The sequence below is a fragment of the Otolemur garnettii genome, unplaced genomic scaffold (assembly GCF_000181295.1).
Source record: "Otolemur garnettii isolate 467f Iridium unplaced genomic scaffold, OtoGar3 scaffold00043, whole genome shotgun sequence".
Lineage (NCBI taxonomy): Eukaryota > Metazoa > Chordata > Mammalia > Primates > Galagidae > Otolemur > Otolemur garnettii.
In genome coordinates this window covers 11,946,790-11,966,735 of record NW_003852438.1, presented here as the reverse complement: position 1 = coordinate 11,966,735, position 19,946 = coordinate 11,946,790, and the positions used below count along the sequence as shown (strand labels likewise).

General features: G+C 45.5%; 2 protein-coding genes across 4 annotated transcripts in view; one reads left to right on the top strand and one right to left on the bottom strand.

The window, feature by feature from the left end:
* The window catches only part of KIF5A (kinesin family member 5A), a 35,116-nt gene extending 23,166 nt beyond the window's left edge, over nucleotides 1-11,950 (bottom strand). Inside the window, exon 1 of the mRNA XM_012805510.1 lies at nucleotides 10,987-11,950. Within this exon, the coding sequence (XP_012660964.1) occupies nucleotides 10,987-11,115 (129 nt within the window). The 5' untranslated portion in view covers nucleotides 11,116-11,950. The remainder of the gene's footprint in view (nucleotides 1-10,986) is intronic.
* A 3,200-nt stretch (nucleotides 11,951-15,150) lies between these two features.
* Nucleotides 15,151-19,946, top strand: part of DCTN2 (dynactin subunit 2) — an 18,170-nt gene continuing 13,374 nt past the window's right edge. For 2 of the 3 annotated variants that reach the window (XM_003790569.3, XM_023513545.1), the window contains exons 1-2: nucleotides 15,151-15,838; nucleotides 16,735-16,803. In XM_003790569.3, coding sequence (XP_003790617.1) covers nucleotides 15,803-15,838; nucleotides 16,735-16,803 — 105 coding nt within the window. In that variant the 5' untranslated portion in view covers nucleotides 15,151-15,802. Of the gene's footprint in view, nucleotides 15,839-16,734; nucleotides 16,804-17,496; nucleotides 17,614-19,946 lie in introns of those variants that run through there. The other variant, XM_023513546.1, reaches the window with a different exon arrangement.

Here is a 19,946-nt window from a genome sequence, read left to right as displayed (position 1 = left end):
CATAAAAAAAAAAAAAAAAAAAAAAAAAAGAAGAGAACCAGCTTGAAGAGGAACTGTGAAGCAAATCGTTCAGATCTACAAGTGCTTTGTTTAATTCAGGTTGTATGTTGTTAATCTTGCTTGTGGAAAAGAATGCTAAAGATACAAAATACTTACAACTCAAGAAGCTTAAAAAGGAACATACAATTTGTTTTTTCTTTTTCTTTTTTTTTTTTTTGAGACAGAGTCTTACTTTGTCACCCCCCCAGTAGAGTGCCATGGCATCATAGCTCACAGCAACCTCAAACTCTTGAGCTTAAGTGATTCTCTTGCCTCAGCCTTCCAAGTAGCTGGGACTACAGGTGTTCGCCACAACACCTGGCTACTTTTAGAGAGAGATGGGGTCTCAGGCTGGCTCAGGCTCTTCTTGAACCTGTGAGCTCAGGAAATCTACCCACCTCAGCCTCCCAGAGTACTAGAATTATAGGCATGAGCCACTGCACCTGGCTGTTTTTTTTCTCTTGAGACTGAGTCTCGCTCTGTCACCCTGGGGTTGAGTGCTGTGGCATCATCATAGCTCACAACAACCTCACATTCTTGAGCTCAAGTGATCCTCCTGCCTCAGCCTCCCAAGTAGCCGGGACTATAGGTGCCCACAACAACACCTGGCTAGTTTTTCTATTTTTAGTAGAGATGGAGTCTTGCTCTTGCTCAGGCTGGTCTCAAACTCCTGAGGCTCCACATGCCTCAGCTTCCCAGAGTGCTAGGATTATAGACATGAGCCAACGCATCCAGCCAACAAAGAACATATTTGATACCTACTCAAATTAAAGGTAAATCCCTGGCTTGGCATCTAACCTGTAGCTCAGTAGTTAGGGTGTCAGCCACATGTACTAGGGCTGGTGGGTTTGATCCCCGCCCCAGCCTGCTAAACAAACAACCAAACAAAAAAATAGCCAGGCAGTTGTGGTGGGTGCCTGTAGTCCCAGGTAATTGAGAGGCTGAGGCAAGAGGATCGCTTGAGTCCAAGAGTTTGAGGTTGCTGTGAGTTGTGACATCATGGCACTCTCCTGAGGGCAACATACACTCTGTCTCAGAAAAAAAAAAAAAAAACTATGTAAAGGTAAATCTCTGGTTAGATGGTAAGATAAATGAGACCATGTTTGTTCTCTACCATAAGTGACAAATTTCTCAGTTGTATTTTCCTGCCATTTAGTGTGAAGAGACTGCAATTTGTCAAGTTGTTTTATTATAGAGTCCATCTTCTTATTTTCTTCTTCCTCTTTTTTTTTTTTTTAAAGACAGCGTCTTGTTCCGTCACCCAGGCTAGGGTGCAGTGGCATCATCACAGCTTACTATAACCTCCAATTCCTGAGCTCAAGCAATGCTCCTGCCTCCGCCTCCCAAGTAGCTGGGATTACAGACATGTGTCACTACCCTCACCTAGTTTTTTAAATTTTTTACAGCGATAGAGTCTTGCCATGTTGCTCAAGCTGGTCTTGAACTCCTGACCTAAAGCAATTCCGCTTCAGCATCGCAAAATGCTGGGATTACAGACATGAGTCACCGTACCCAGCCTAAAAAGGTTTTTCGGTTTTCTTTAATAGTGTGCAAACATACTATTCCCAAAACACTAAAATTTACATAAAGGATGAAAAGGATGATTCTAGTTCTGTAATTGTATACATACACACACACACATACGCCTATACCTACAGGTTGAATATCTTTAATCTGAAAATCTAAAATCTAAAATGTTCTAAAATCCAAAATTTTTTAAATGCTTAAAGGTTGTGCTCAAAGGAGCATTTAAGATTTTGGATTTTCAGATTAGGAATGCTCAGGTGGTAAGAACAATGCAAATATTTCAAAATCTGAATCACTTCTGATCCCAGCCATTTCAGATAAGGGACACTCAACCTGTACATTATGTATATGTATATATGCATACCCTACACAGAAAAACATGCTAATGTCGGCTATCGCGGACTGTAGGATTTTGGGTGTTTCTGTTCTTTTTGATTTAGATTTAAAACTTTTCTAAAATAAAAACACTTAATTATTAAATAAAAAACCTAAAATTTTTACAACAAAGATTAATAGTCTTACTACATAAAAAAACTCTCAGCTAGGTGCCTGTAGCTCAGGGGCTAGAGTACCAGCCACATACACCGAGGGTGGCAGGTTCGAATCCAGCCCGGGCCTGCCAAACAACAATGACAATTACAACCAAAAAATAGCTGAGCACTGTGGCAGGCGCCTATAGTCCCAGCTACTTGGGAGGCTGATGCAAGAGAATTGCTTAAGCCCAAGAGTTGAAGGTTGCTGTGAGCTGTGACGTCACAGCACTCTACCCAGGGCAACAGCCTCAGATTCTGTCTCAAAAAAAAAACAAAAACTCTCATAAATTAACAACTAAAAGATTAGATGTGGTGGTTCACACATGTAATCTTAGCACTTTGGGAAGGTGAGGCAGGAGGATCAATTGAGGCCAGGAGTTTAAGACCAATCTAGACAACATAGCAAGACCCCATCTCTATAAAAAATAGAAAAAATTAGCCAGGTGTGGTGGTGCATGCCCGTTACTTGGGAGGCTGAGGCAGGAGAATCACTTAAGCCCAAGAGTTTGCTGTGAGCTGTGATGCCACGGTACTCTCCACAGGGTGACAGCTTGAGACTCTGTCTCAATAAATAAATAAATAAAATAATAGAATGTCAATATATCTCAAAAACACGTTAAAAAACTTCAAACACGAAAGAGTACACATTATATTATTCTCTTCTATGAAGTTCAAGAATGGACAGAACAGCTCAGTGCCTATAGCACAGTTGTTACAGCACCAGCCACATACACTGAGGCTTGTGGGTTTGAACCCAGCCTGGGCCAGCTAAACAACAGTGACAATTGCAACAAAAAATAGCTGGGCGTTGTGGTGGGCACTGGTAGTCCCAGCTACTTGGGAGGCTGAGGCAAGAGAATTGCTTAAGCCCAAGGGTTTGAGGTTGCTGTGAGCTATAACACCAAGGCACTCTACCGAGGGTAACAATGAGACTCTGTCTCAAAAAAAAAAAAAAAAAGGACAGAACTTATGTGTAGTGCTACAAGTGAAAATTGCAGATACCTGCTATTGTGATAACAATATGTTAGTGGTATTGACGGGAAAGGGGCACAAAGGAGCTTTCAGGAACAACAGAAATATTCTAGATCTTGACCTCAGTAGTGTTACGGGGGTCTACATACGTCATAAAATCTGTCATGTTAGTTGCTTAAGGTTTGTGCATTTTATGTAAATTGTACACTATTATAAACTGTAACATCAGACAATGATGTTATAATGACTCTTAAACATAGGAATCGATGCAAAATGCATATTAAAGCTATGAGACGCCATTTTTACCAATCAAAAGGGCCAAAATAAAATAGATAATGCACTGCCTTGGTGAAAATGTGAGTAAGTAGACGTTCGCATGTATGACTGGTGAAGGTGTATGTACACCAGGGCCAGCTCTATGAAAGGAAACTGGCTTTTACATTTTAAAATGCATACGACATCCACTTCCAAAAATTTATCCTACAGACACACTACACATATGCAAAAATATGTTATATATGCAAGGTCATTCAACTGTTTGTAATAGCAAACAATTAGCGTAACTGTAAATATCCACCGAGAAGTACAGTTACATAAATCATGACATATCCCTCAAATAAATTATACAGTTATTAAAAAGAATGAGATAAATCTTTTTTTTTCTTGTAATTTCAAAATAAAAACGTGGACACAAATGTTTCTGGCTACATGGATCGCTTCTATAATGCTTGAGTCTGGGGTATAAGGTGCCATCACCAGGGCAGCGTTCATTGTATTGGTTATCTAGGTTTGTGCCCATTGCCTCCTCCCTCCTTCCCCTCAAATCTTTATGTGCTGATACGACAGGATGTCCGAAACCCAGTTAACAAAAGAAAAAAGCAAGATGCAGAACAGTATTATAGCATGCTACCATAGACGTATGTGTTTAATAAAAAAAAAAGCATGTATGTGTGTATTTGCTTATAAGTGTATAGTATGTTTTTGGAAGGATTCACAAGAAATAGGTAATAATGTCGCCTTCTGAAAAAGAAACCAGATGGCTGGGGAAGTGGGGTAAGGATTACTTTTCATTGTATGCCTTTTTATATTGTTTGAATTTTGTCACATGTGCATGTAAGACATATTCAAAATTTAAATTAAAAATTATAAAATAACAGGCCAGGCGAGGTGGCTCACGCCTGTAATCCTAGCACTTTGGGAGGCCAAGGTGGAAGGATCGCTTGAAGGAAGGAGTTCAAGACAAGTCTGGGCAATAGCAAAACCCTGCCTCTACAAAAAAGAAAAAAAATTTTTTTTTTTGGTAGGGACAGTCTCACTTTGTTGCCATAGGTAGAGTGCTGTAGGGTCATAGCTCACAGCAACCTCAAACTCTTGGACTCAAGTGATTCTATTGCCTCAGCCTCCCGAGATGCTGGGAGTACAAATGCCCGCTACAACACTTGGCTATTTTTAGAGATGGGGGTCTCGCTCAACTCAGGCTGGTCTTGAACTCATGAGGTCAGGTGATCCTCCCACCTTGGCCTTCCAAAGCGTTGGGATTACAGGCGTGAACCACCATGCCCTGCTACAAAAAAAATTTTTTAGAGTTAGCCAGGCTTGGGAGGCTGAGGCAGAAGGATCACTTGAGCCTAGGAGTTTGAGGTTGTAGTGAGCTATGATAACACCACTCCACTCTAGCCTGGGCAACAGAGCAAGACTCTGTCTCAAAATAAACAAATAAAATAAAATAGTAAATAAGATCATGTAAAAATATTTATGATGGTATTAATAATATTTTTGTTGGTGGAAAAAATAGGTTCCAAAACAATATGTAGTTTATGATATATAATTTTATTAAAATTAATATATGTGTACATGTATAGAAAACACTGGAAAAAATACATCAATTTTTTTTTTTTTTTTTTTTTTTTGCAGTTTTTGGCCAGGGTCAGGTTTGAACCCACCACCTCAGATATAAAGGGCCAGTGCCCTGCTCCTTTGAGCCACAGGCGCCACCCCAAACTACATCAAATTATTAACAGTGCTTTTCCTGGGGTGGTAGGATTTAGGGTGATTTTAGTTTCTTCTATGTGCTTTTCTTCCTCTTTGATGTTGTCAACATAAAAATGTATCAGTGTTTATGTTACTAAAGAAAAATCTATCTTAATTCTTTTTTTTTTTTTTTTTTTTGAGACAGGGTGTTACTCTGCCATCTAGGTTAGAGTGCAGTGGCATCATCTTAGCTCAATGCAGCCTTCAACTCCTGGGCTCAAGCGATCCTCCTGCCTCAGCCTCCAGACTATCTAGGACTACAGACGTGACCTGCTGCACCTGGCCTACCTTCATTCTTGAGTTTTTATGGGGTTTTTTGGTCAGGGCCAGCTTTGAACCCGCCACCTCTAGCATATGGGGCTGGCACCCTACCCTTTTGAGCCACAGGTGCCACCCAATTCTTTAGTTTTAAACTAATACGTTTCTCCTACCCAGTGGCCAAGAAAGAGAAACAAATACTTCTGTCTCAGACCAATGGCTCTCATCTCTTCTCCACCAATGGTCTCTACATGCTTCATGAAGCCAGGCATTCAGCCAAAGGGGATTAAATGTAACTCTTAAGCCAATTTTGCCCCTCCCGCTTCCCTCCTAGGAACAGGAGCACCAAGCCACCCCCACACACAGTCACATTCATTCAAAACATTCCCAGCTATAGGATTCCAGAAGGCCCTGGATGCATTAAAATGGAGGGCGCTCTCCAAATGCTGAAACCAATTACTGTCTCATGAATCCCTTTTCCTCAGCCTAGCCTGGGAAGAAGGAAAAAAGCAGAGAGGATACAAGATATCCAAGAGCCAAAAATGGGTGCATTTAATAAGTTCATGGGCAGGGAAAACCACATAACACAGCTGTGATTTCAGGGGTTCTGGGAAGGCCTGTCACCTACTTCTCTACTCTTGGCTGGGCCCTTAACTCCAAGTCTAGCTCTTTATATCTTTATCTTAAGATTTTTATTCCTTACAAAGTGTAAATTTCCTTTAATTTTCTATTGATTATACTCAGGATGAATTAATTTTTCTTCATCTTTTCACGAGAATAACTAGACAAGTGGTTTTCCACTTTTTCTGCCTCTAGACATGGGAAACAACACCATTATTTACAGCTCTCATAACGCACAATTACTTTAAATCAGACTGTGTTATGTTGTGGGAGGCTCCTTATCAGAATCTGGAACATACAGTTAGCAAAAGCCATTTCTGATGCTCCTCTGCCCTGTCTCTGCCCAGGCCACTCTGCAGATTGTGGATCATTGCCCAGATCCAGATGTTCTTGAAGGCAAGGATTCCCTCTAAATCCCCAACGCCAAATAGGGTCTCTGGCCTACAGGATGTTCTTCATAAATATCTGATGAACAAACATAGATATTGCTGAAGGGAACAAGAAGATACTTGGGACCTGAAGGTTTAGATGAAACAATTAGTAAAAGGGGAAAACGTCATACCCACTTCCCGATTTTGTCAAAAGCTAGCTTGTGGGGAGACAGCATATAAAATAATGAAAACATTTAATTCTCATCAAGGGTTTCTTGTCTTTCTGTCTCTATTACAAAGCAGTTTATTTGCATTATCTCATTTAATGTTCACAGTAATCCATTTTATAGATGAAGAAACTGAGGCTCAGAGAAGGCAGGTCATTTGCCCACAGTCACAGAGCTGAGAAATAATAGAGCCATCTGATTCCAGACTCAGGCAGCCACAGTAATCACAGAGCTAAGATGTCACCACTGCATCAGATCCTCATCAGGGCCTTTTCTTCCCCACCTTTCCCCCCTGTGGGCATTTCTCCAAGTGTTTCCAAACAGAACTAAAGCCTTTCTCATTTCCTTTTTCTACCCTCGATGCAATTTTCGGAAGTATGCCATTCTCCCACCCTTGGTTTCAGGAGCGCCTCCTTCACCCTCTCCACCTCCAGGTAATCAGACCTTGTGGGTTGTTAAACAGAAATACTCAGAGTCCCTTTACCTTTTAGGAATGCCCCTGAGATCTGACCTCTCTCCAACCCCAGCAATCGAAATGCTCCTCAGCCCTCTCTGGAAGGCCTCTCTTAGGAGCCTCAGTCTCTGGTTCTTTGTTCTCCTTCAACCACACTCCAAGCCTCCTGCCTACCGTGTACCCCAGCATCTCTCTATAGCTTCTATCATGCTTGCTGACTAGCGCTAATATGTGTGTGGGGTGTAAGGGCAGGGGTAGAAAGATGACCAACCTGCTCAGCCCTCTGCAAACACTTAGTAGAAGCTGAACTTCAAATGCCAGGCCTGATTTCCATGGTGACACCCCTAGGGATTGTTGCTATGGTAATTCTAGGAGATGCTGGCCACTGGGAATATTACCTCCACTCTCCATTTTCCTTTATGAGACTCCCCTAAAGCTAAAAGGTGCCCTAGCTCCCCCCTTCAAATATCAAAGGAATCCCAGGCCATCCCAAACAATACTGACTCTGTCCCAGAAACCCTGCAGTTCCCAGCCTAGCTTTTCCAAATGAGGTACTTGATGGTCCTGGTTTCTTGCTTTTCTTTAAGAACCCACTTAACCTCTGGGAGACCTGAGAGAAGTAGCAAGTAAACACTTGAATGAAGGAGACAGAGAGAGTTTCCTCACTGTCATCCCTCCCACATCTGGTACAGATAGAGTGGCCCAGACAGCAGGCATTGGGACACTGCTGACAAAAATCAAGGCAGAAAGAGACACAAACAGAAAGACACTTACACGGGTCCAGTAAAAAAGTCATACTGCATGTGTAAAGGGCAAAACAAGACACCTACCATACACAGTGATCCAGACACCCTTCTGCTATGACTCAGGCCATTAAGTTTGGCCAAGCCCCATCCTCCAGGTTCCTATGAGAAGCCCGAGGAGTAGGGGAGAAGTAACACACACAGAGCCGTCTCGTCGGCTTATCCTCTACCTTCTGTCAAGCAGGGCAAAGCCCACAAACATAAAGGACTCTGAAGCCCAGAGCTAGCCTCAGTGCTGCAGGCGCTAACGGGAGCCGTCACAGGAAGGAGAAGGAGAAGGGGCTAGGTTTGGAGAGACAATCTCTCCCACCTTCACTCTTGCCTCACCTTCCCAGACATCCTGAAGTGCCCTCCTCCATTAATTCCTCAAACAGTTCCCCACACACTGGCCCCAAAGGGACTAGAGAAAACAAGAGGAAAGGGGATAGTCAATGTTCTTCACCTGTTCAGAACCCTCCTGTTTCCTATAGCCCTCATTCCCCAGAATGAAGATGAATGGTCAGCCCAAAAATGCCAGCTCCAAGGATGTTGCCTGAGACAAAATGGCCCCCTGTCAGCATTTATCTTCAAGTGAGAGACTGACAGGGAGGGCTAGGTGAGGGACAATACATAGCTAGACAAAGGTACAGCCCTACAAATATCTGGCAAAAACAGACAAGGAAATAGCAGCTGTGGAGCCAAGATAGAGTCAGAATTGGCAGGGGGCCCCGAGTTTCTCTTCATCTCTCCTCTCTTCCCACCTCCCACTGTGCCCTCCTGTTTAGCTGGGCTAAGTGGACAGACCAACCACACAACCCTCCTCCCAGCACTGCATCCTGCCCCATCTCCTCACACCAGGATGAGCCAGAGAGCCTAAAGGAATCAATTTGGCATTTTTGGAAAAACCTTCTAGGGCAAGGAAGTTGTGCCTATGGATTTGTTCCCGATCATCACATGCTTCCCTGAACCCCTGTTTCTCAGCCTTTATGTCTCAGGGCAACCTTAAGTTCCAGTTTTCATAATTAATGCCTGCTGTCCAGGCTACTCAGAGAGCGATCCTCCAGGTTTGAGTCAGCCTTTTTAATTCAGCCTGGCCAGGCTGATCAGGCTACAAGGCCTGAGAGGTCCCTGAGGCCAAGAGAAACAGATGCCCTCTTCATGTGTGTACACACACACACACAGCAAAAGTGCCCATTTGGGCTCGGCGCCTGTGGCTCAAGCAGCTAAGGTGCCAGCCACATACACCTAAGGTGGCGGGTTCGAATCCCCAGCCCGGGCCCGCCAAACAACAATGATGGCTGCAACCAAAAAATGGCCGGGCGTTGTGGCGGGCGCCTATAGTCCCAAGCTACTTGGGAGGCTGAGGCAGGAGACTCGCTTGAGCCCAGGAGTTGGAGGTTGCTGTGAGCTGTGATGCCATGGCACTCTACCCAGGGGGATAGCTTGAGGCTCCGTCTAAAAAAAAAAAAAAAGTGCCCATTTGAGTTCACAGTGGGAGTGAGGGCACCGGGTGGTGACAGACTAGGACCCTTGAGAACAGGTAAGAAGTCTCTCCTTAAGGCATATTTATTCAAAGTCCCATTCTCAATGACTCAGATGGCCCATTCTTCTCCTTCCGCCCTTTCCTTTATTCCTTTATTTATTTATTTATTTATTGGGAGACAGAGTCTCACTATGCCACCCTCGGTAGAGTGCCGTGGCGTCACAGCTCACAACTCCTGGACTCAAGCGATTCTCTTGCCTCAGCCTCCCAAGTGGCGGGGACTACAGGCGCCCACCACAACATCCGGCTATTTTTTTGTTGCAGTTGTCATTGTTGCTTAGCTGGCTGAGGCCGGGCTCAAACCTACCACCTTTTATGTATGTATGTGGCTGGAGCTGTAACCACTGTGTCATGGGCGCTGAGCCTATTCATTCCTCTAACAAGCGTATTTCTAGCTGCTTTGTGCAAAGAATTGTGGATAAAGATATATAAGAAGTGCCCCTGACCTTGAGCACTGCCCTCATATGTGCCCCTCCCTTCTGTGGCTACAGTTTCCTGGCCCAACACCCACAAATCCTGTAAGACTCCACCCTAGACCCTTTCACCTCACACACAGCTTGAAGGTCTCTACCAACCTAGGAAAGGTGCAGTGGGCAAGGCCTAGAAATTCCCTCTGGGCTGTCACAGGTAAAAGTCTAGAACATAAATCTAGTAGACAATGAGATATAAAGGAAAAGATTTTAGATTTGGAGTCACAGATTTGGGTTCAGATCCATGAATCAACAGCATGACCTTGAGAAAGTTACTTAACTTCTTTGGGCCTCAGTTTCCTCATCTGTAAAATGGAAATATTGATACTACTTCAGAGTGTCATTCTGAGTATTAAAGAATGTACATAGAGTAACAAGCACACTGTAAATATTAGTTTGCCTTAAGATCTCCCCCTTGGGCACTGCTGTAATGATGAGGTAGAGGCGGTGGCTACTTTTTATTGGATCATCAAGAGAAAGGATGAATAATCAAGTACTTATCAGCATCTCAAGGTATGGACATTTTTCTTTGCAGGATGGGGGGGTAGTTGGGGAGCCTGAAAGTCCTCTTCTACTGTACTAGGACCAAAAGGCAGACATACCTTTAGGATTCCAGAGGCTCCCCCCTAAACTGGGTGTGGCATCAATGCATTTCTTTCCCAGAAAACCCTTCATCAGACCTGCCCCCCCCCGCCCTCCCCATAACTACTTCAGTGGCTGGTGGAAGGCCTGGTCCTGGAACCCACTCCTGTTCATACCTCTGCAGAGGTATGCCTGCCTCCCACCAAGACCACCTAACAGTCTTCCTCTTCCTTTCCTGGAAGGTGAGGGTAAAGATCGGAGCCAATAACAAAGGGAAGATACGCTTTCTCCGGGGGAGAAAGGGAAAACATCAGAAAAACACAGGACTGGCTCTAAGGGGTGGGGACGCTGCAGAGAGCCCCAAAGGGGAGTTGTGTCTACTGATGGTGAGGAAGTAGCCCCCTCTCACTCTGCAGAGACTTGGCCACAGGCCTGGCCAGGCCACACCCAGCCATCCTGATGCAGGAGAGAGGAGGGGCTGCGGCGAAGAGGATGCAGGATGAGCGGCTTACGCTCCGCAGGGGGAAGATTCAGCCTCCCACCCCCTCCCCGAATTCTCTCTCTGATGGCACTCACCCCAATAACGACGCTGTCGTCCCCCTGGAAAATGGGGATGAACTTGTCCCCCCGCAGAATCTCAGCCTGGTTTAGGGGCCGAAATCGGCAGAGCACCTTGATGCTACATTCGTTGTTGGTCTCCGCCATGGTAGTCGCCGGCGTGGGGCTGGGGTACTTCTTGGGCTTGCAGGGGTGGCGTGTGCTCCGGAGGAGGAGAATGCTCAGCAACCGCCGAGGGGGAGGACAGGTGTTCGGTCTCTGGGGCCGAGAAAGCAGCCGAGGGGGCCCGAGCGAAGTGCGGGGAGGAGGGCCGGGGCGCTTATCCTGCGGCAGCGGGATGCGGACGACCCGGGCGTCTGGTCCTCGCTGGGCGACCTGCCTCTCCGCCCCTCGCGCTGCAGCGCCGCGCTGCGGGCCTGGGCGGGGCCGCGACGAAGCCGCGGGGCGGGGCTCCCTTCGCTTGGGGCGATCGCTCGACGTCTCCCGCCGACTGGTGGCACCGCTCCTCTCGCCCCCTCCCCACACCTCTAATACTCAGAGTTAACCTAGCCGTCACCCCTTCCTACCCAACTCACTCACTGCATCCCACTCCCACACCGCCCACCTCAGAACTCCATCCTCTGGAAGGATGAGGGGACTGAGGTAGGCCTGTCGCTTGCGTAGGGAAGGGGGTCAGCAGCCCTCTGTCCAAGTTTGGAGAACACTTCTCCCTCTCCTACACGCCCAGAAGCTGGGCTCCCACCCTACTCAGCTTTCAAGGGGGACAGCTGCCTGAGCCCCAGTGGAGATGGGTGTCAGGGAGGAGTGTCATGGCAGGCTCTGCTGCCTTTCCCTTCTGAATCCCAAGATGCGCTCTACTGTCTCCCCAGCATACACACTGGTCCCCAGTTGGAGGGAAGACAAACTCCCATTCTGGACTATGAGAATTAAAAAGCAGATAAAATTCTTATTTTTGCCTCGTAGGTTGTGGCTGGAATGAAGGTGGGCAGGAATAACTTTGGCAAGAGAAAGGGAGTCAGAAATGGAAAGAAGGGCGATAGTGGCAGTAGGTAAGGCCAGAGGGGGCTTTGAAAGGACCTCTAGGGCAAACGCTTGCATTTGGATTTCAGACAGGTTTAGGCACTTTCTTGAGTGTCTCTTGCCCCAGTAACTGTTGGAAAGAGTCCCAATACCTATCCCCTTTCTCAGGACTTTCTTCTCTGCTTCTCTCCCTTCCTTGGCCAAAAAATTAAAAAAAAGAAAGGAAGGAAGGAAGGAAGGGAGGGTGGTGAGGGGAAGGGAAGGGAATAGGAGAGGATTTAAGATAGGATTGCTAGATTTGAAACACAATAAAACAAAACCCAGATGCCTAGTTAAATTTGAATTTCATATAAATAAATTAGTATTTTTCATTGTTAGTAGGTCACAAATATGCCATGAGACATAGTAAAAAAAAAAACCTACTATTAAGAGCTGTTAATCTGAAATTCAAAGTTGACTAGGCATCCTGCATTTATTTTATCCAACAGCCCTCACTTGAGAGGAGAGGACAGGAGAGAAAAGAAAAGAAAGGAAAAGAAAAGCCAGATCCACAGATTCCTTGTCCTTCCTCTCCTTGGGTCAGACCTGCTGCAGCCCCTGGGAAGAACCACCTAGAAGCTAGCCCAATTGATTTTTCTCCACGTCACAGGCCTCTGCTGGCCAACAGAGTTGGACTGCAGGAGTTGAAGTTCTAGGCCAAGGGGAAGGGCAGGATAATAGGAGAAGAGAGGAGCAAATGGAAGTTCTGCTCAGCAATGGTCTGGTGAGTATGTAAGGTCACTTAGAGTGATACTGTGGGCCAAGAGTGAGAGGCTGATGGCCCCGCCAGACAAAACCTAACCACTCAGAACTCATCTGTAGGGGGTTTCACCATGTTGAGCCTATACATCTAATCCATTATGTAATTCTATTCAAACTTTATGCCACCCTGTATTAAGGGAACTGAAAGAAAAGGGTCCAGCATAAGAAACTAGTTGGGAAGGCAGTAGGATTATGGAAAAAAGAGGTAGAGGCTTGGGAAGGAGTCATAAGAGGGAATGACAATGAGTTCCAAATTCAGTAACTCTTCAGTCACTTGGTTTGGCACTACTTCTAAGTGTTGCAGCATCCTGCAAGCCCAAGAAACATCCTGGGAAACATCCCAAGCTTGGACCTCTAGGGGCTCCAAGGTGGCATGCTTAGTGAAGGAGTTTTAAAATGCCAGTCCGTGGAGGGTCACTGGTCAGAGACAGTAGTTCACTGAATATGCCCCTGCCTCCCAAAGAACAAATGTTCTTAACACAATATTACTACCAGCTTTTTTGTAAAGCTGGAGTTGGGAAGTTTCAAAGGACCATCTTAGATTCTTTCTAAAAATTGTTTTCTTGGGCAGCACCTGTGGCTCAGTGAGTAGGGCGCCGACTCCATATACCAAGGGTGGTGGGTTCAAACCTGGCCCTGGGCAAAACGCAACAAAAAAATAGCTGAGTGTTGTGGTGGGTGCCTGCAGTCCCAGCTACTCAGGAGGCTGAGACAAGAGAATTGTCTAAGCCCAGGAGTTGGAGGTTGCTGTGAGCTGTGTGACACCTCCACGGCACTCTACTGAGGGCGATAAAGTAAGACTCTGTCTCTAAAAAAAAAAAATCATTTTCTTTTTTACAGAATATTATGGAGGTACCTAAGTTTCAGTTACATAGTTTGCTTTGTATAGATTGAGTCAAAGTTATAGGGTGCCTGTCACCCATATTGCGTGTACCCATTAAGTGTGAATTTACCCATCCCCTCTTCCCCCCACCTGCTATATTTTCATTGAGTTTCACTTCCATATGTACACATTCAAGTGTTAATCAATTAGCTACAATTTAGTACTGAGTGCATGTGGCATTTGTTTTTCCATTCTTGCCATACTTCACTTAGAAGAATGGTCTCCAGTTCCATCCAGGTTGTTAGAAAAGATACTAGATCACCACTTTTTTATGACTGAATCGTATTCCATGGTATACACACACCACATCTTATTAATCTATTCATGTTTTGGGGGGCACTTGGGTTGTTTCCACATCTTTGCAATTGTGAATTGTGCTGCTATAAACATTTTTTTTTTTTGAGACGGAGCCTCAAGCTATCCCCCTGGGTAGAGTGCCATGGCATCACGCTCACAGCAACCTCCAACTCCTGGGCTCAAGCGAGTCTCCTGCCTCGGGCTCCCAAGTAGCTGGGACTACAGGCACCCGCCACAACACCCGGCTTTTTTTTGGTTGCAGCCATCATTGTTGTTTGGCGGGCCCGGGCTGGGGATTCGAACCCGCCACCTTAGGTGTATGTGGCTGGCGCCTTAGCTGCTTGAGCCACGGGTGCCAAGCCCTGTTATAAACATTTGAGGATTGCCTTTTATTCTTCTAGGTGTGTGTCCTTCCTTTTTTTTTTTTTTTCTTCTTGAGTCAGAGTCTCATCCTGTTGCCCAGGGTAGAGTACAGTGGTGTCAGCCTAGCTAACAGCAACTCAAACTCCTGAGTTCAAGCTATCCTCCTGCCTCATCCTTGAGAGTAGCTGGGACTACAGGCTACAAAAATACCTGGCTAATTTTTCTATTTTCAATAGAGATCAGGTCTCACTCTTATTCAGGCTGGTCTGAAACTCCTAATGTCAAGGAATCCTCCCACCCTCAGCCTCCCAGAGTGCTAGGATTACAGGTTTGAGTCCAGGCAACCAGCCCTATCCTTCCTTCTTTTCTACCAAGTAATGATGGTGATGGTACATAGTAGTAGGTTTTCTATCTGTAATGTACTTTCCTGGTAAAATTAAAAGCTAATAATTTTAACAGTAGTATTCCATTGTTTACTACTGTCCTGCTGTTTCTACCATTCGTGTCAACCCTGTCCGTGCCTTTATCCTCAAGGTTTCCTGTTGTTTTAATTTCATCGAACTACAAAGGTTAAAGTTCTGGGAACTATTATTGAAGTGGTAAAAGCACAGAGATTGTTCAGACAGATATGGAGGTGCCGCTTATGTTTTTATGAATTTAAGATAGGATTGCTAGATTTGAAACACAATAAAACAAAACCAAGATGCCTAGTTAAATTTGAATTTCATAAAAATAAATAATATTTTTTGTTGTTAGTATGTCACAAATATGCCATGAGACATAGTAAAAAAAAGAACAAAAACACCCCTACTATTAAAAGCTGTTTATCTGACATTCAAAGTTGACTAGGCATCCTGCATTTATTTTATCCGATAGCTCTCACTTGAGAAGAGGGCTTAACTTTTTCATTCCTGACATAGAGTTTACTACATTTTACTTGGTTTTGAAGCCTTGTTAAATGGATAACAAAGATGTTGCCCTGAGATTGGAGGGAAGAGGGTCTTTGGCAATCATATTGTGCTACATGACCATCCATGTGATTTTTATCTAGTCAATTGCTAGGAGTCTAAAACAGGATTTACAAGAGTTCTTTTACAAACTTGGTGTAAAACTGAAAGAAAACACGTTGTATGAAACAGTTCCCCAAAGTGTTACTGTAGTTCCAAGCCCAAGACCCGGCAGACCAAGACTACACATCCCACAATCCTAAGCGGCGTCCCCAGGCCCTCGCCTTGATCCCCGGCCTCGTTCTCGCCAATCCCCGCCACTCCAGGGCTGTGGTAGCAGGCTGTTCTCGCGACTTTTTCTTTACTCTTCTGCCGTGCTACTAGTATCGCGAGATTTCCTTCTACTCTGCCGCTCCCTTTGCCGCCGCCTTAGCCGGGGACTCGAACCCAGCCTCTCCCCTATCCGAACACCGGCCCCGGCTCCACCGAGGCCCCGGTCCCCCAACCCCGCCTCGCCGCCGCCATGGCGGACCCTAAATACGCCGACCTTCCCGGCATTGTGAGTACAGGGCCGGCCCAGGCTCCCAGGACCGCGCCCCCGACTTCCCAAGAGCCCCCCACAAAAAGCAACCCTGGACCCCTCTTGTGCCCCAAGGGCCCCGGCCGCTCGCTCTCGGACCGGCCTTAACACCTTCCAGACTCTTTTGACCCGACTGGGACTTGCTATCGGAACAGACCAGGCCCCCATCGCCGGTTTCTTGGCCCAGAAATCGTCTCTGGGTGTTTACTACTGTCCTGCTGTTTCTACCATTCGTGTCAACCCTGTCCGTGCCGTTCTGAAGCTCCTCATAAGAGTCTCCATCCCTATCCCCCAAACACACATCCGGCCACTTAGTGACGGCCTTTGTCCTGCCAAGGAAGAGGTTACCATGGCAGAACCCTTCTTGTGCTAGATGGGGAACTCTGTTCTTTGGGGAACCCGTGCCTTGGCCCGATTCCCCGCCCCTCCGCCCCGGTATACCTGCTCCTTTTGTGCTGCCCTGCCTGTATTCTCTGGTGGGGGTGGGGACAGAGGACCTATTACCAAGGTCCTGAGTCACTCTGAACCCTTGTGCCAGGGTAGTGGTGTACAAGGCCTAATTTGAGGATAGCTCTCACCTACTTCTGACAGCGATTGCCAAGGCCCCTCTTCCCTCCAGTCTCAGGGGAAAATCTTTGTTATCCACTTAACAATCACCGATTGCCATCAGTTCCCAGTTGTCCCCGCTGTTACTCCACCCTTCTGAGACCTGGGAACTGAGATGCTGTTCACAGAGCCAGTGGAGGAGAAAGGGACAGAATCATTGCATCACAACCTGCCTTCTCCATTAGCTTGATCAAAGGGAAAAGGAGTGGGGTGAGGGGTGTTGTGGGTGCTGGATAGTGAGTTTGGGTGGTCACTGCTTCTACCTGCAGGCCAGAAATGAGCCAGATGTTTATGAAACCAGCGACCTACCTGAGGATGATCAAGCGGAATTTGATGCGGTAAGACTGTGTGCTGCCACAAGACTCCTCTGGACTATGACCTCTCTGCCCTAGATAGGCCCTTCCCTTTCTTTGGCAAGCCACAGCAATAAGCGGGTATGCCAACCCCAGCCTGGGTGGTATGTAGATTGTGGGGCTTGCAGCCACCAGTGAACAGTGTCAGAAAGGAAAGTCAAGTTAGTTACAACTAACAAGACCTGTTTGCAAAGCCCTGATCACTGGGCTTTTTAAATAAAATTGTATCTCAAAACAGGTTTGGGGCCAGTGAAATGGTTAGGCCTCTGGGTTCTAATCCATGGCCACGAATAAGGAAAACTGAACATTTATTAAAGCACTTGAAGTTAGGAAGGCTAACATATTTCTTAAAGTACTTCACTTAATACATGCTCATTAGTTGCTACCAAGAACTGGACTTTGAAGAATAGAGAAATACTTTTTTATATGACTATTCAGTATCCACTGGGCAAGGAATAAAAAGTGATTTGGCAATTTTAGAAGGATAAGAGACCTGTCAGAGCAAAAGAAATTAGAGGAAGAACATGAATCTTTCATATCAGCAGTGGAGAGGCTGTGGTACCACTTTCAGATCCAAGAATTCTGAGAAGGGAAAAATTAGTTGTGGATACATTTTAACTAGGAGAGGAAACACTCAGCATTGTTTGTTGAATGTGTTTTTTCTATGTTGATTTTTTGTGCAATGCACAGGCTCAAGGAGCCCCAGACTCCTTAGGATTAAGATATGTATAGAGAACATATGGAAGGAAAAAACCAAAATTGAACGAATGGAAATCAGCGTAGTAAAAACTTTGTGTAAGTGCCAACGGGGACAAACATCTATTAGCATGTTTTAGGTTCTGTTATTTCCGAAGAGAGCTGGGCTGGGATCTCAGTAAAGATGTGACTAAAGAGTCATTGCAGTGAGTGTGTCTGTGAGTCCTGTGGCTATGTCTGTGGGGCTGGTTAATTCTGGGAAATGCTGGTTGCTGGCTTATAATGTATGGCTTGGCGTACTCACTTATTCTTTATTTGATTCCCCTATGTGGAAGTGGGAAGGTGTGGGAAACACCTTCCCTGTTTCCTCTCTCAGTGGTGTGTTCCTTGTGGCTTGTGTACTTGCTGGCATGTCAATCTGTCCCCCAAGCTTGAGTATCCTGGAGATAATACAGATGATATTGTTGTCCAACAACTTGGGTGTGCCCCTGTTAGTCCAAGATGTATCTGAGGGGAAACTGCCTCTACCTTCACGAGGTAGGAGTGTATACAATCAGCTATCAATATCCATGGTTCCAAACCCATGGATTCAACCAACCATGGATTAAAAATATTTTTTAAAAATGAAAAATAATAATACAACAATAAAAAAAATACAAATTTTAAAAACATGATCTAACAACTATTTACATAGCATTTACATTTTACTAGGCATTGCTAATAAAATATCTTTTTTTTTTTGAGACAGAGCCTCAAGCTGTCCCCCTGGGTAGAGTGCCGTGGCATTACAGCTCACAGCAACCTCCAACTCCTGGGCTCAAGTGAGTCTCCTGCCTCCGCCTTCCAAGTAGCTGGGACCACAGGCGCCCGCCACAATGCCCGGCTATTTTTTGGTTGCAGCCGTCATTGTTGTTTGGCGGGTCCGGGCTGGGGATTTGAACCCGCCACCTTAGGTGTACGTGGCTGGCGCCTTAGCCGGTTGAGCTATAGGCGCCGAGCCGCTAATAAAATATCTTAAAACAGGTTTGGGGTTAGTGACTTAGGCTTCTGGGTTCTAGAGATGATTTAAAGTATATAGAAGAGCTGGGTGAGGTGGCTCACACCTGTAATCCTTATACTTGGGAGGCCAAGGCATTGTAGATGTCCTGAGCTCATGAGTTTGAAATCAGCCTGAGCAAAAGTCAGACCCCCATCTCTAAAAAATAGCTGGGCGTTGTGGCAGGTGCCTATAGTCCCAGCTACTTGGGAGGCTGAGGCAAGAGAATTGCTAAAGCCCAAGAGTTTGAGTTGCTGTGAGCTGTGTGCCACAGCACTCTACCAAGGGTGACAAAGTGAAACTCTGTCTCAAAAATAAATAAAAAGAAGGTGTATAGGAGGATGTATGTAGGTTAGATGCAAATACTTTGCCAATTTATATAAGGGACTTGAACACCCACAAATTTTGGTGTCTAAGGAGGGTCTCAAGCCAGTCCCCTGCAGATAAAAGAAGGATGAGCATATACTGGGAACTTCACTATTCTAACACAGTTCAGAGTCTGCAAGTCAGGCCTAGGCCTCTGCCTATGAAATATCAAACCTTCATTGTAAAATAATTAGTAGAACTCTCCCCTTTGTCTCTTACTGTGATACAAACAAGTAGTATCAGAGCAATCCCCTTTACAAACAAAAAAATACATTGTCATTTTTCTTTTTGGGGGGCAGTTTTTGGCTGTGGCCAGGTTTGAACCCACCACCTCCGCAATATGGGGCCGGTGCCTTAATCCTTGAGCCACAGGCACCACCCTTGTCATTTTTCTTTTAAAGGTTCTGGGATATCCCTTAATAAAAAGAAGATAACGTCTATTCTAGGTGTAAAAGAACTTGACTCTGCATCTCGGATTGGTTGTTTCTCTCTGCAGAGCCTGAGCAGCCTATTTTGGTAGCATCTGGTGGGGTGGCTTATGGGGAGAGCATGAACCATGAGCATTCATTGCCTGTGGCATGTTGCCTGAGATGCTAGTATAGAAGTGCACGGGAGCTGGATGGCAAATACCAGAGGAATCGAACTGCCTCCATCTCCTAAGGCTCAGCTAAGTGACTGCCAGTCACTAGGGAAGAGTGGGGTGGGGAGCCATTTAGCTGCTTCAGGAGCCCTTAGGGCTTAGATGTTTCCTGATGTCAGCTAATGTCTCTGGCCCCTGCTTATCCCTATGGGCCTTAGGAGGGCAGCTTTCGGGAAGTCATCTGAGTAATTGCTCTGCCACTGCTCTCAATACTGACGTAAATATGCAACTTGAGGAGCAGTGAGTTGTATGCTTAGATAATCCAGAAATGTGTCCATGAGGCCTGGAATCTTACTAGCAGCCTGTCCTCTTCATAAGTGACAGTGCACATCACTTCTCTTGTGACTAAACCATGAGGTTTTCAGTCACTTTCTTTTTTTTTTTTTTTTT